At 40.2% G+C, this 15868-nt stretch overlaps 2 protein-coding genes across 4 annotated transcripts in view; one reads left to right on the forward strand and one right to left on the reverse strand.

Annotated features, from left to right (window-relative positions):
• git1 (G protein-coupled receptor kinase interacting ArfGAP 1) overlaps positions 1-3783 on the reverse strand; it is a 21199-nt gene extending 17416 nt beyond the window's left edge. For 2 of the 3 annotated variants that reach the window (XM_032509891.1, XM_032509892.1), the window contains exon 1: positions 3373-3782. In XM_032509891.1, coding sequence (XP_032365782.1) covers positions 3373-3424 — 52 coding nt within the window. In that variant the 5' untranslated portion in view covers positions 3425-3782. Of the gene's footprint in view, positions 1-3372 lie in introns of all 3 variants that reach the window. The other variant, XM_032509889.1, reaches the window with a different exon arrangement.
• A 690-nt stretch (positions 3784-4473) lies between these two features.
• ankrd13b (ankyrin repeat domain 13B) overlaps positions 4474-15868 on the forward strand; it is a 36605-nt gene continuing 25210 nt past the window's right edge. The window contains exon 1 of the mRNA XM_032509969.1: positions 4474-4935. Coding sequence (XP_032365860.1) covers positions 4828-4935 — 108 coding nt within the window. The 5' untranslated portion in view covers positions 4474-4827. The remainder of the gene's footprint in view (positions 4936-15868) is intronic.

Consider the following 15868-nt stretch of genomic DNA (forward strand, 5'->3'; position numbering starts at 1 on the left):
TTTAAAGAAATGCCAATAAACCAGAGCATGCATTCTTCCCATCCCCAAATGCTATGGGGAGTAGCCAGACTCTCCTCCAGCGTGTTTTGGAGGAGGGTCTGGCAAAGCAAGACTACAGTCAAGTTAACAGAAAATGTCTCACCATATTATATATTAGGCTTAATGGTTGTCATAATATTACAGCAGTATGTGAAAAGGGAAATGTTAAATATTTTAGGACCTTTCTTCAATTTAATTTTACTAAAATGTTAATGTTTTCTAATCCCAGACCAAGGTAACTCGCTGTGCCAAATATCAGATCTACTAGTTTACGACAGAACAGATTTCCAAAATATGGTATTTGTTTTAGTCGGGGACTGTATGATATTGCAGTGGTGTACAGAATTCTGGGTGGAATATCACTTTTTTCTAAAGTGATGCATTCCCAAACACACACATCTACTGTCTGTATTAGTCACTCTTAGGCCGGGATAAAAGTAGGGGTTTATGGTATTAATGAAGCTAAAATAATCCATCATCAGATAAAATGACATGCTCTAAGTCTTTTTTCCCGCAGAAAAATTAGCACCAAATGCAAAATGGCTTTGATAAGAGCTATTGCCTCACTTAGAACAGTTGCCTGTAGGCTTTAAAAGCTGGACTACAGCAATTTAATTGCTTAATCTGTGTGATAAATAAAAAAATAAACTCCCACAGGCTAAACTATCTACTTGGCTCGCTAAATCAATATGAGGCTACACCATTAAGCTATTAGACTTCAAAAGACTATTTGCAGGGTGTATTGGCAACGTCTGCGGCATGACATAATTTAGCCTAAAGCTGGCTTAATTGATCAATACAAAACTGACATTTGTTTTTTTAGCTGCCATTTAAGCTTGCATAAAAGCATGTACTACAATGAGTATACATGCTACGATAACATTTAAAGTCTGGAAAACTCTCAACTAAACACTAACTGTGAATTGCATTACATAATTTGACTTATAACTGGTAAGTTTCTACACTAAAACAAATCATATTTTACACTTGAGTTGTAATATCCAGGAGCAACATGTAGGTCCACATGCTGGCCCAATTCACTACTAATAGGTTGATTGCAATTCATACACAATAACTAAGGGTGCTCCGATTGATTGGTCACTGATGGTTATCGCCCGATAAAGGTGTTAAATATTGTGATCGGTGGTCTCCATAAAGGCCAAACAGATGGCCCGATCAGATGACGCACTACTCGTGAGAAAAATTGTTACTACTACTACTACTGAAAAAATGTCTGCAGTGATTGAAAGGACATTTTTTTAGATTTTGATCGGCCCCAAAAATCCTGATCGAAGCACCCTTAGCAGTTATTATTTTTCTCTGTTTAAATTCAACCATTCACTGGTCACAACGTCAACTGAAACACTTAACATAATACAATTAATGAATTGGATGCCAGCGTTAAACTGCTCTAAATGTGTTCACACGTCTCAGTTTCTTGTACAATTACATCCATTCTCACTAAAGTGTTTACTATCATGACAACATGATTCATTGTTGCCATAAACTGTGCACATTGCCACGGCGTGACATTAAAGCCTCCTGAGGCTTGACTTGGACTGGGAGTATCAGTTGTTCCTTTGTAGCAATGCCATTGAGTTATCCCCTAGTATGACACAAAGCTGGGTAGTAGGGAGGTGGCCTGTCACCAGTGGCTAGGTCAGCAGTTTGCAGAACGCACTGCGTGCCTGTGCATGTTATCGTAAGAAGGAGTAACATGTAAAGAATTGATGATAGAATAAGAAATAAACAGCTAGTAACAGGTACACCAACACAAACAAGTTAACCACCATTATGAAGAAGAAAACAAAACATAAATTGCCCTGTAAATTGTTATGCCATTCAAGGAAACAAGTTCAACTAGGGTTGGTTAGTAGGGTCAGATTATTAAGGGAAACGCAAGTGAGGGGGCAAGAGGACAGACAGCAGGAGGGTATGTGTATAGTAGTAGCAGGGAATAGGTTCAAGACATAAAGCAGAAGCCAGGTGAAGCTGGCAAGAATTTAAACACTGAGCAGTAGGACCCTAAAGATGATGACAGTTTTGCACGCACAGAGAGAGATATACACACACACACACACACACACACACACACACACACACACACACACACACACACACACACAAAGCTATCAGGGGGAGCAGCTGTGAAGAGGACAGCTGTTGTCATGTACACATGAATGAATGCAAGCGACACACAAACAAATAATCAAGTGCTTCAAACTAGACATGAGGGCATGTGAAAAAACTAAAGTATACATGCGGAATATCCTGCCTGTATAAGGAGGGGATATAAAGGTTTATTTTCCATTAGCCTAAGCCTACTTTAATCCAACTTTTAAACGCAGATGGGGGCAAAAAAGGTCAAAGTAACCTACAAACATAAATTTGTCATAATAGGTGTTCATTGAGCGGTCATGCCTATTCAACAATATGGATAGCATAACTTTAATCTGATCAATTAAGCTTTTTTTTATTCTTTTCGACTTCATCTGAAAAAATATTCCACTTTATGGCTTTCAAATGATTTTGCTCCTGTAAATTCTCATAGCGTTAAGTAACAATTTAACGCTAATTTCTAAACTGTGCAGGAGACTAAACAATACGGTGAAATAAATGACTAGCTATACTATATAGAAACCTTCACTCAAGTAGGTTAAGCTAAAACGAGTAAATTGTAGCTGATGGGTTAGCTGAATCGGCTTTAGCAATAACTTGCCGTTTAGCAAAAGTTAGCTAGACTAGCTACCGTTGTAGCTAAGCTAGCAACTTTAGCCAGGTACAAATTCTCAAAACGCCACAGGCTAGAGCTCACAATAACACAATTGATTTTAAATATGATCATAATAACTTATGTCAGTACATTGGGTGTAACGCAAAGCTAAATGTGTAACAATAGTCAGCAACGCAGTGAGTCAAAATTGCCTGCTCGTTAGCTAGGCTAAGCTAACGCTTTAGGAAGTATGTCACGGCCGGTCACGAAAATCAAAACAAACGTCTCTCGAGTAGGAAGCGACATAAATGTGCCACTCTGACCGCTGCAGCAAAAAACTGGCATATGTCGCATATGGTCCTGGTCAAATAACCATACATATCAAACTACTCAATTAACGTTGAGCAGCTATTAGCCCAAGATTTTCCCGTTGTGATACACGCCTATTTTTCACTGTTTATTTTGGGCCTAAGCGACGCTTGGAAGCCCCGGCCGTTTTCCTGCTCTGCGTACCCGCTGACAGTGACAGAAGCGTCGGCTCTGTTGCCCCACTATGTCGCCCTCTCGAAGTATTGTTTTAGTATAGTGGTCTATTTTTGATTTATTTCCTCTTCCCTTACCTGGCGCACTGCAGTCCGCGCAGACTTCTGTCCTTTGAAGCTTTCTTGACATCTCGAACGTCGCTGAAACCGAGAGGTGGATGTCGGCGATGATGTAGATGATGTATAACTCCCAAGAGCTACCGACCGACGTCTGCAGTCAACCGATGCGGCCCCTGAATCCCCGGAAGCCGGGTGGTGCGATCGGTTTTCCCGGCCAGCTGAGTTGGATTTCCCGTTTGCCTGCGGTGCCTTTGCCCACGTCCACTAACTATACTGAACTCAAGTCTGGCGCAAAGTTATGAGAACATAGTTAATCTGTCTGTTTGTATGAACCTCATATTGGAATATTTACTAAATTTTCGCTGCATTGGCTCCAAGTCACCAAGAGACGGCAGCTCTCTACCTGTCAGTTTCCGCACACACACCCAACATCCCTGCAGCCTACCTATGGAGGGACAGGAACGGGTGAGGGCGCAAAATTAACCCAGTCATTCATAAGGTAGATTTCACAGACAAATCAAAAAAAAGTAAGACGTAGATTATTATTATTGTTTTAATGTGCTTAATATGAATATTTAAATGATAGTGTGGTAGCTGTATCAGATGAAATATATTTAACAGAAATATGTGGACCATGTTTATGTTGTTGTTATTATTATTATTATTATTATTATTATTATTGTTATTATTATTCTATACAGTTTTTTTTATTTAAATCTGTCATACAGTTTCAACACACAAATTCAAATATAAAACAAAAAAACTATGTCCGTAATTTATGTCAGATACAAAAATATAGAATTGAAATGAATATAATAAAAATGTAAACAGCATAACATATGTAACAAAAACGAAAGTAGTAAAGATTAGACTTGATTTAAACTTTAAATTTGTGCATTTTAATTCTGAATTGGTGCCTATATTTTGCAGTCAGTGTAAACAGTTCCATTCATTATTTTTTTTACCTAGACCTACAGTATCTCTAGCCTATATGCTAGTTTCCTTAAAACCATTTGTGTATAATTTCTTTTTTTCAGGGGGCTTTATCACAACACCACACTGACAGCGGATTGGCTGAGTGTGCGCACATTTCATTGCAGCTTGTCGATGCATCTTTCTCAGTCACCGCCGGATGGGAGGAAAGGAGGAGGATAGATTTGTTAGAGTGGGCAGGGGAGAACGAGAGAGGGATGCAAGAGGTGGAGGAATGGGTGGTTAAGAAATGAAGGTGTAGCCTTATCAACGGAGACTAATAAAACGATCTTATTTCTGTAAAAAAAAGAAAAACAGGTCTTTGCTGTTTATTCTAAGCAGAGAATCATTTACTATTTCTGACGCGTAAGGTTGCCTTTATACGCCGTTGGACATCACCGCGGATCAAGGATGATAGGTTTGATTATAGCATAAATTAATAACAAAGTAGACTTACAATCCACAGTGACAAAAAAGGAAGAGGCAAACTATGATCCGAGGATGATTTCTGCTAAGAAAACTCCGGAGAAGAGTCGTTATCCTATTCACTATTTGGTGTGGCACAACAAACACCGACAGCTGGAGAAAGAGCTGGCAACGAACGAGCAGGTGAGACGGTGAAGAGCGATCAAACGCATCTCTGCTTACAGACAGGCCTGTGTCTTCATTATAAGTGTTAATGGGTGTGTGGGTCCTTAGATTTAAGTGGTGATGGTACAGTATAGATGCCACGGAGCAGAACCTGGTCAATAACTGGGAAATAGTGCAGTTATCTGTGTGGTGGAGAGGAACACTTGTAGACTATAGTCTCAGACTTGAATTTACACTATTCTTTTTAGCATTCGTTTAAAAATCATAGAGTAACATAACATACTTAGTATGTCAATGATCTGTTATTTACTGCATTGTAGCTAAAATAATCCTCATCCAAGTGATTAAAATATGCATGAGAAGTGTGTGTGTGTGTGTGTGTGTGTGTGTGTGTGTGTGTGTGTGTGTGTGTGTGTGTGTGTGTGTGCGCGTGTGCGTCTTTGTATTTGTCAGAGGTGCTTTATGCCTGTGTATAAGCGGCATTATTGCGTGATCTACTCTGTACTCTGTAACTGTAGGCTTTCTACCTTCGCACCAGCACCTGAACCATTTGTGAGTGGGTGAGACAATGCAGATACTGAGCATGTAGGCGAACAGTTACACAATACCCCAGTGAATAAAGTAATGGAATCATTAAGGTATTGTATAGGTTTCCAGAGAAGGTGTTTGTCTTAATCAAAAGCATGTGAAATTATTTTCACCCACTGGTAAAATTGGAGTACTTCAGCTTAGAGTGAGAGACTTGATAACACAATAAGAATTACACTATTGTGCAAATTCAGTCATTATTTTTTCAAATGTATACTGAAGTGCTCTGCTTTTATATAAGAGATGCAGGTTAGCAACTAAATAGATTTTTGAGTGCATGCATCATGCAGCGGTCTCGAGACATAACACTTCTACACACATGTGCGCACACTATAGCCTACACATATGGCCACTATTCTTGTGGCTTTTTCTGTACATCAAAGACATCAGCATTTGCCCAAAGGCAGCTATCAGTTGGTTTACCATAAACCCTACAGTTACAGTTAGGGAGTGTGCTAGTGACATTATCCATTCAATCCTTGACCATACTTTTAACTATTGGGAGATGAATGGAAAAACTCAATACACCTCACAGTGATGCTCCTAGAACATACTAAGACCTTGAATATTAAAGACAATGTCAGAGGTAACACATTGTATTTCCTTTAAAGAGGAGCAGGTAATGAACAAAGTATGCTGTTGAGGCAAAAGAGACATCAAAAGCTTTTTTCGATTGATTGGAGTTGTTGAATACCAATTGTCTCAACACCAAATTGGAATGAAACAGATGCCTCTTTATTGGAGCTTTTTGTTTAAAATGAATTACTACGTTCATGCAGTAGCTACGCTAGTGATGTGGCTCTAACTAAAACAGTGTTAGTGGTCACTTGGTTTGTCGTTCCAGAGCTTAAAAATGTCTTGACAACTACTTGATGGATTGCTGTGAAATCTGAAACAGAGTAGACAGCCATGGTCCCCTGACTCATCCCTATAAATGGTCAAAATCCAAAACTGGAACAAAACTTTTGCTGATGCAGGATGACTCAAAAACTAGTGACCAAATTAGGTCGTATTAACTTTAGGTATTAACTTTAGGCATGTTTGGGTTACATATCAACAATAAATTAGTCCTCACAATGCCATTGTAATTCAAATTTCAGGAACCCTTGAATCTATAAATATCTAATGATGCAAATGATTTTGCTCCTCTGCTGTGCATTTGAACCCGGGATTTCTCTATATCATATCTGATCTTTTTTATAAACTAAGCCAAAGAGACTGCCTTGTAGTTCTTTTTTCTTTGAGAACAAACACAAATCTGTGGAACATCTCAAGTACCAAAGTGTTCAGAATCCAAAAGGATTTGATGCTGATCTTTAGTAAATCAGTATCATGAGTCACCCACATATTGTGCTTGTGTATGAAAAGGACTCATTTCTTCTTCTTTGAGATTATTTTATGGGGCTTTTCCGCCTTACATAGACAGGACTGCTAGGTGAAAAAGGGGGGGGGGAAGACATGCAGGAAAAAGTCAAAGGTTGGATTTGAACCCTGGACCTCTGTATCGACGTATAAACCTCTAAGTATATGTGCACCAGCTCTACCAGCTGAGCCAACCTAGCTAGGAAAAAGACTCATTTCTAATCCTGAGTCTAGATCTGCCAGACGCTTGCTAGACTATAAACCTTAGGTATCAAATATATGTGTTTGATGGTAGATCAGAGCAAGACTGGTAGTAAACTACTAAAAACAAATTTCTTTCTTCCAGTATTCCCCTCTCATTGTTGTTGAACCTCTGCTCAGTCTATAACTGAAACTATTCAAATGTTTAACTCTTGCTCTCTTGCTTTGTTTTTATGTATTTGTGTGGGTGTATGCACATGTAATGCATCTTGGTTTTGCATGTGTTGTATAATTCAATGTTTTTTGCATAGTCAAACAATTTACATCCTGCTAAACTAATACAATTAGCGTGTCAGCCTTACATCCCGGAACTTATTTCACATCCACTTTATGTTATAAACTTCAAATGGTAACCTAAGCCACCATAGTCTTTATGTGTGGTGCTGCTTAATACAGAACACACTATCATGCTCCAACCCCAAGCTTCTGTCAGTCACACACACACAGACACACACGTGAAACACACACGTGATGTCATGACAGGTGTCAAGAAGCTTTCTTGCGGGACTCCCATTGCTATGGTTGGTTCACCACCATTTTGGCAGCACAGGGATTTTTTTAGTTGGGTGCTGCAGGAATAAGTAAGCTATTATTAATTAGTATTTAAAATGTAAAATACTACTCTCTCTGCAGCTGCTAAAATGGCCACACGAGTACATCTGGACTCCTAGTATTTCCAAGCCCTATAATTGACCTGTCTACGATGCTTACGGACACTGTGTCACAATTATTGAATTCAATTTGTATCCTCAAAATTGAAATCTTGATAATGTGAAACTGAAGGCCACCAATCTACATTTGCGATTGGGTAAACAGTATGGCTTTTTATTCTAACGTTTACATCTGACTAGTAGCCAACGAGCTGCAAATGGTTATGTTATGTTATTAATTATAGTATGGAAATGTAATTTCATGTTTAAGAATAGATGACTGTCCTTCATGGTAAGGTAAGGTAAGAGGGGTCATAATGGCGTTCATACCTTGTCAACTTTGTGTGGGGAGATGCAGGCTATCTCCTGTTTAAAATTAGATGGACCATAATGTGCTCTGCTCTTGAATGAGTCTGATAATTGGAGTCACTGAGACTGGCCACATTAGAGATCTCCTCATGATGTGCTATACAAAATTACTGAACATATCAGATGGACACAAAGTTAAGCTTTTGGTATGACTGTGTCGCTGCATACATGCTGCAAGAGACAGTTAAATCATTAAATCCAGTTCATGCAGTCCTTGATTGTCTTATACTGTTTATTGTAACTATTTCAAATTTGATTGACAGGATTGCTGACAGATAGATTTTTCACACACTTGACATATACACACACATATATACACACATACACTTGGCATACAGAAGTGAGTTTCTGATCCACCTTCAGAAAGAGATTTCTACTGTATTTTGATCATCCCCCATTACAGAAAAAGACTGGGGGAGCGTAGAAGAATACAGTACATTGTGATAGTTCCTATGACATCAAATTATGGCCATGCTGTTAACCCAAATAGCAAAGGCAAAATTGTGCAAATACTGCATGATAATCGTTGGTCTCTGATGAATTTGGGACCCACTTAGCTGTAGAAGAACAGTATAATATCACTGACCTCTGATTTATGCCACAGTAACATAAAGCAAATCTACAGCCTTCTCCAGATCACAGCTTTTTAAAGCATGCCCAGCCTTTTGGTGAGATGATGATACACATGCCATTTCCCCATGTGCATGCATTCAATATCCGGCACTGTTCCTGATCACACTCGTATTTCCCTCAAGTACAACAATGCAATGAATGGGTGGTTAATGATGTTTTTAAAAATGGCTGTTTTCCAAAACTTTTGATATGAGACTGTACAACTATATGTAGAGAGACCTTATGCTGGTCCAATCTTCCATCCAGCATGTAGCAGATTGTATGTTTGAGTAAGTGAGGGTAGAAGAAATGCTACCACAGCAGGTTACAGTGGAATAATTTGTACACAGGCTGTCTGTTATGACGCAAGCCGATAAAGGAAACTGAACATAGTAACAGGAGGTTGAATAAATGCAGGGACACACAGCTGACTACAGAGAGAAGTACAAAGGGAAAGACATACAGTATATGAATGGAGTAGTAAAGTAGGCAGAATAAGAAGCGGGGGGATAAAAAGAGATGATGATAATCAATTTTTAGCTAAGTTTACCAGATTCATAAAAAAAGGTTAATACCTGACAGCCGTTAAAGACAGGTGAAAGCAATGAAGAAACATTGAACCAAGGAGTGGAGGCGCAAACAATGTCAGACTTAATGTCAGAAATAATGACAGACTTAACCATAAACAAAGAGTGTCTGGGTTGCAAACAGACGTAAACAGTGTGATTTGAAAAAGAACAGGTCCAAGTAGAGAGTGATGGTTGATCTCAACCCGAAGGCAGGAACTAACAAAGATCTCAGCTCTTTTTCTCTGTTGCTAAACTTGTCCTCTCTGTGACTCTGTGTTTGACCCCAGATCTCTTTTTCACTCAGGGTATGGTTTGATTGAAATGCCCTCGGCAAGGTGGTAATGTTAAATCAGCATTCTAAAATGTTATGCAGGGTTTCTGGCATGATTGAACGGAGCCATAAATTAATGCCCCATGGTTTATTGCGTTCACACTGAATCGTTACGCCAACAATCTTCTATCTACTTGCAACTGTCTCTTCCAAGCTTCTTCTTTTCTCTTATCAGCCTGCTTCTCCCTGTTTCCTCAACACATCCAGCCACTGTATAAAATTGTCCTTATCTTCTATCCCCCGGTGCCTTCCCTCCCTCTTTAACTCCATCTATCCATGTAGCAACCCCACCCTCACCGCTCTTACTTTCCTCAGTGTAATGAAACCCAAGTCCTAATTGCAGCGCAGCAGAGCCACAAAGAGATGCCATGAGGGCTGGGTTGGGGTCAGATTTAGTTAAGTTGCTGAAAGCTTTTAACAGAGACAGAGAGAGAGAGAGAGAGAGAGAGAGAGAGAGAGAGAGAGAGAGAGAGAGAGAGAGAGAGATTGTCAGTAATAGGTAAAAAAGAAAGGGAGATTAGTGAAGGAAAATGTGGTAGAAAGAATGGGTGGTGAGGAACAAATACGTAAGGAATCAGAGAGAAGAGAGTAAACACCCACAATAAAAAGATAAGTGCAACAGACCGGAAGCAGTAAACAGTGGCAGGAACAATGCCCATGAGAGTAATAATTGTTTTTTTGGCAGTCACCTAAAAATTATTAAGTCATCACTCCTGCAAATCAAGTATGCCTACCTTGAAAGGAAGAATTTTGGGCAATAGGCAAAACATCTCCACATCTGAGTATTTTAACCACCATGTTTGACTGTGTGTTTTATGCACTGCACTGATGCACTGTATTCTTGGCCAGCCAGCATCTCGTCAAGAGGTCGTCATCACCCCGGCCGAGCTCAGCAGGCACGCAAATGTCCTGACCTCAACTGGGAACGTGGTCAAAAACCCTGAGCAGCTCCTAAGCCCTGTGATCATGCATTACATGCAGAAGGCAGTGTTTGAAGAGTCTGGAGGGCCAAATCCCATTAGAGGTTAATGCAGGGGTGAAGTTCGAGTCAAGTGCAATAGGTCCATGATGGTGGCACCCACTGACGGTTTTGTGGTTGATGTGCCATTGCAATATTGTATGGACATTGGTAATCATTGTATGATGGGGTTGGTTGTCTAGATTTTCAAAAAGGGTGCATGGAAAATCAGACATAATTATCATGAAATCATATTACTAAGCCATCCTGTAAAAAGTCTGTGCAGAATACTGGAGGGTTTGCAAGCCAAGGTATAAACCTTTTTAGCCCAGGGGCCTCATGTATAAAAGATTGCACAGCTTTAATACCAGATGATGGCGTACGGCCAAAACATGAAAAGTACTTACGCACAGAAATATTCACATGCGTATGCCTGGTCCTGCACACCTTTCCTTTATACATCACAATCAACATGAAGTTGAGTGCACGGGAACGAGCCACAGACCCCGCCTTGCCTCCTTCCATAAATTATTACGGAAATGACTCTAAATGCGCCCCCGATGTCATTCTTTGTCCAATCCCTACGGGTTATCCCGCTGGAGACAGAAAAAGACTTATTATGACCGAGGTGCTGATTGCCTAGGTGAGAAAAAATGTTCTGTTTGGAGGTTTGTCATCTCGGATAAGCGATAAAAAGAAAATGCCCAGAGTGGCAAATGGTGATCGGGAAGTGACCGATCAATGGCAGAAATTAAAAAAAAAAAAATGTCTAATGTCGAAGTGGAAATCAAGCCAATCAAGGTGTGAGCGCCACCAGATAGATAGAGAGAACAAAATGCATCTCAGTGTCAGTCCACATTACGCACAATGAGCCGTTTGAACTTACTGATGTAATGCCATTTATTTTTTTAAGTGCTATATTATGCTCAGTGAAACTGAGTCCAGCGCGAGGTAGATCTGACTCAGAGGAGGAGAGGTTAGTGAGGCCAGCGTCTCCACGGCAGGTGACAATGCGCACGGATCCGCTGCGCCACGCATGGATGAAATGATGAACTAGGAAATAGGACTACGGTTACAGAAATATGTGCAGAATCAAGACAGTCCAGACGGCCCAGTGTTTGGTGGACCGGGTCCACCTTGTTCACTTACATAGCCTACAAATCATCCACGGTATCAATCATGGTTTCATGTGGAGATGGATCCTGTACACCATGCATCTTTTTGTTGCACAGTAAGATATTTTATCCATGGGAAATACAGAGGATGGCTGCAAATATTTCCTAAATGGATTTTTTATTCATTTCCCATCCTCATGTTTAACAGAGGTTAAGCAGTTTGCGAATTCAATTAGTAGTTTGTGAAAGATGTGTTACATCGTCCACGTAAATGATCAAACCTTAATGGAATATCAGCGGACATAATTAGGTTTTTTCATAGAAAACGTCACAGACATGCCAGTAAGTTAAGTGGAAACGGTATTTTGTCATGTTTATTGGTGATTTTTGGCACTTTTCAGTTAGAATTTGCAACGTTACAGAGACAGAAAAGACTTTGCGGACGGCCCGCACATTCACAGTTAATTTTGTATACATCACAAAGATTGATAAGCAAGTCAGCCCACAAGTGGTGAGGATATTCCGCTCTGAGACATTAAGGTGTTGTTCCTAATAATCATCATGCTGTTTCTCAAGCCTCCTTCGCCTGCAGCCTCCACTGTGCAGCACTTTGCTGTACGCATGTTGTTGTGTCTGAGGAGCAGCAACAACTAGAATGAGGGTTTATTCTTCCAAATCTGAGGCTAGGATTCTCTTATGAAAAAAAGTTGGCTTATCCTGTGAAGGTGTGAGGGTTCGCAGCTGTTCCAGGTGGAAGTAAAGGTGGAGTAGCCTACAAGTATCTTATGAGAGCAGCTGGTTTCATCAGCCGCAGTAATATTGATGCTATTCTGGATAATGATAGTAAAGACTAAGTTCAGCCTAACATTAAGGCTTGCCATTAGGGTTTTTCTTTTTGACAGTTTATAACAATTTCTGTAAGTGGTCTTCAGTGTACAAAAGTTTAAGCAAGTCCATGCATTTTCAAACGTGATGTAAAACATCACCTTGAATCAAAACACGTTTTACTTATTTTTAAATTACCCTACGTTATCTTTTTGTTTTCAAGAGGAAATGCTAGCTAGGCTGTTACAACCCATATTAGCAAAACCAAGACACTTGAACTCGTCAAGTTGAATAAATACCAATAAATGAATACATGTAAATAAAAACATTTTAAGCCGACATGGTATTCCTTTAATCAGACCAGGACAGTTTCTGCCGATAAAAAGCTACATGTCCCAGATTATCAAGCTTAGTGCAACCATCTCGTCCCAAACCACTGGGTTTACCTGAAATTGCTACATAATTCACATGCTCCCATACACACACAAACACAAGAAGAAAGTGGCAGCTGTGATGTTTCACTCTAATAGGCTACATTATGTGATTATGCTCTTTTATAGTGTATGCTCTGTCTGCCTCAACAAAAAAGATTTGCTCTCTCCGTGTGTGTGTGTGCGCCTGCATCTTTGCGAGTGTGTCTCTCTGTCTCTTTCTCTCTCTCTCTCTGTGCTGCCCTGCATATCTTTCCTTACCTTTGGTGAAGTTTGTCAGCTCACAGTAACAAACAGGTGTCATCCCCTTTATATAAGCATCAGAGAAACTCGCTCTTTGCTTCTGTTGCCATTCTGACAGGTCCATCAGCATCACACCCGTTTGTACTTTCTTTATGCGTGTCTTCCTGTCTGACCAGTTCTGTGGAACTTGGGTTTGAAAGTAAAACAGAGAAATGACATATGCTGGAATGTAGGTCATTCTAGTATTTCCATCTGGGGATTTGGTACATTTTCCGGCGCTTGATTTCACAACCCTTAAATGCACTTGCAAAAATGGAAATGAATGGCTGTGTTACATGTGAGATGCTGCGAGAGGTTTTGTTACTCTTCTGTGGGGTAATCTTTACTTGTTTGCCCTGTCATTTCATATCTGAAGCAGTGCCCCATTGAAAATAGATCAGGGTTTCACAGCAGAGTAGCATTTGTCAAAGTCTCTTCTGCATCTGGAATCACAGACACAAGAAGAGAGGCAGGGGGGGAGAAAGAGTTATTTTTATACTCCTCCCTCCCAGAGCCACCCTCTGCTCCTGTGCGCGCCATGCACAAACATTTTGGCAAAGCTGCTGTATGTGTATGCACGGTTTTCTGTGGGTGTGAGTGTGTGGTGTTTGTATGAAAGATTGATGTTGGCCTAAGTACCTGCCAAGCTGCATCAGGCCAGGCTCACACTGAGCGAGGGAGGGAGGGGGAGAGAAAGAGGGGGTGAGGGGTAGTAAGAGGCGAAGTAGATGCCACAGATAGAGATGCTTATCAATAATGCAACCTCCACTGAGCTCACTATGAAGCGATGGCAAGAATGGAACAAATGAAACAGAGAGAAAAAGTAGAGGGAGGATAGAAGAGGATAACTAGATAGGTCTTGCATTGCAGACTTATTGAATCTCCACAGCACGGTGCAGTAAGGTCTGGCTCCTCCACAGATACATTCCAGGATCGGAGAAATAAAACGCTCTGGGTTCTTTGCAATTTTTAAAGTGAAACACAATTGTAGAATCGACACAGAGACGGTGGCTCTGCAAACTGGTCTGGTTTGGACGCCGCAAAAGAAAATGCGACATACAATATGAATTGAAGTTAACTGTTATGCAGTAATGTGAGCTAGATAAATTAGCTGGATACATGGCTAAATGTGATTTGCTCTTAGCGTGTTCTTGTCCATAGCAATCGGTCCCAAAACGTCCCAGTTAAATGCCGTAAATATATTCTTTGTAAGTTTATACAATCATTCACCAAAGGAACCAAGCTTGCCTGCCTTTTTGCAAAATCTAAATTTTCTTCAAAACTTGCCATTTTCAGCGTGTTTGCTAGCTCAAAGTTTGTTGTTGTTTCCCGAAGGGAACAGAGTTTAAGAACAGCGACACACAGGGCGGAAGGTGAGGGACATCCGGCGGCACAGGATGTGAGGCAATTATCCAGGAAATGAACTGTTGGTGATTTAGACTACGGTACTAGAAAAGAGTTTGATCATAAGACATAAGAGCTAGAGACTAAATAAAGAGTAAATGGTAGAAAGGAGTAAATTGTGAGGGTGACAAAGAGCAAGTTAAGAGTTGGTGAGATACAAAGTTTTTTAAAAGTGGAGGTGTTAAAGAAGTTTCTAGAAAAATAGAAGAATAATGCGTATATGAATGGAAAGAAGAGAAATGGAAGCGAAAAAGAGAAAAACATGAAAACTGTGTGCTTTCATCAAGTCAAAATTGTATGCAACAACTGTATGCAGAGCGGCCACACTGAGAAAACATTTGATTCTCACAACTCGTTTTAAGTTTTCGTCTTATAACAAGGAACTATATGTCATCGAGAAAATTCTCTTCTCATAATGCAACAGATTGACATAATGCTGATGTGGAGACTTTATCCTTTTTTAAGATTATTTTTGGGCATTTGTGGCCTTTATTTTGAAAGGACAGCTAAAGACATGAAAGTGGAGAGAGAGGGGGAATGACAAGCAGCAAAGGGCCGCAGGTCAGAGTCAAACCCGAGCCCACAGCATCGAGGAGTAAACCTCTACATATGGTAGCCCGCTCCACCAACTGAGCTATCCTGCTGCCCACTCTCCAAAATCTAAAAAATTATATTGAAGGCTCTGTCAGCTGGTTGCCTGGCAACATCATGGTGAAGTCAAGATTGCATTAAGTCACTGGGCTCTGCAAAGAAATAGTCTACACAACGAGTTGTTTTTACGGTTTGTTTTTTTGTACAGATATATGGGTTTGAACGACAGGGTCACTGCCATAACTGACTATGTACATTTCTGCATACATACTACCATTCCGGTGACAGTTATAAAGAAATACCACAACGCCAAACCCTGGATAACCTTTGAAAAAAAACAAGGCCTGAGAGACAAGCACACAGCTTTCAGGGTCAGTAACTCGGCTGGTCTCAGAATCGCAAACTGTAATATTACAAATAAAGTCTTCCAAGCCATACAACATTTCAAGAACAAACTAGAGCACATGTTTAGTAACATGAACACAAAGCAAGCTTTTCAGATGGTCAAAACCTGTGAAGTCCTGTGCCACCAAACTCACACCGATCATTCACTCCCTGTTCTGTGAATCCTATCTGACTACCACTATATATATATATATATAT

Source organism: Etheostoma spectabile, chromosome 3, assembly GCF_008692095.1.
Source record: "Etheostoma spectabile isolate EspeVRDwgs_2016 chromosome 3, UIUC_Espe_1.0, whole genome shotgun sequence".
Taxonomy (NCBI): Eukaryota; Metazoa; Chordata; class Actinopteri; order Perciformes; family Percidae; genus Etheostoma; species Etheostoma spectabile.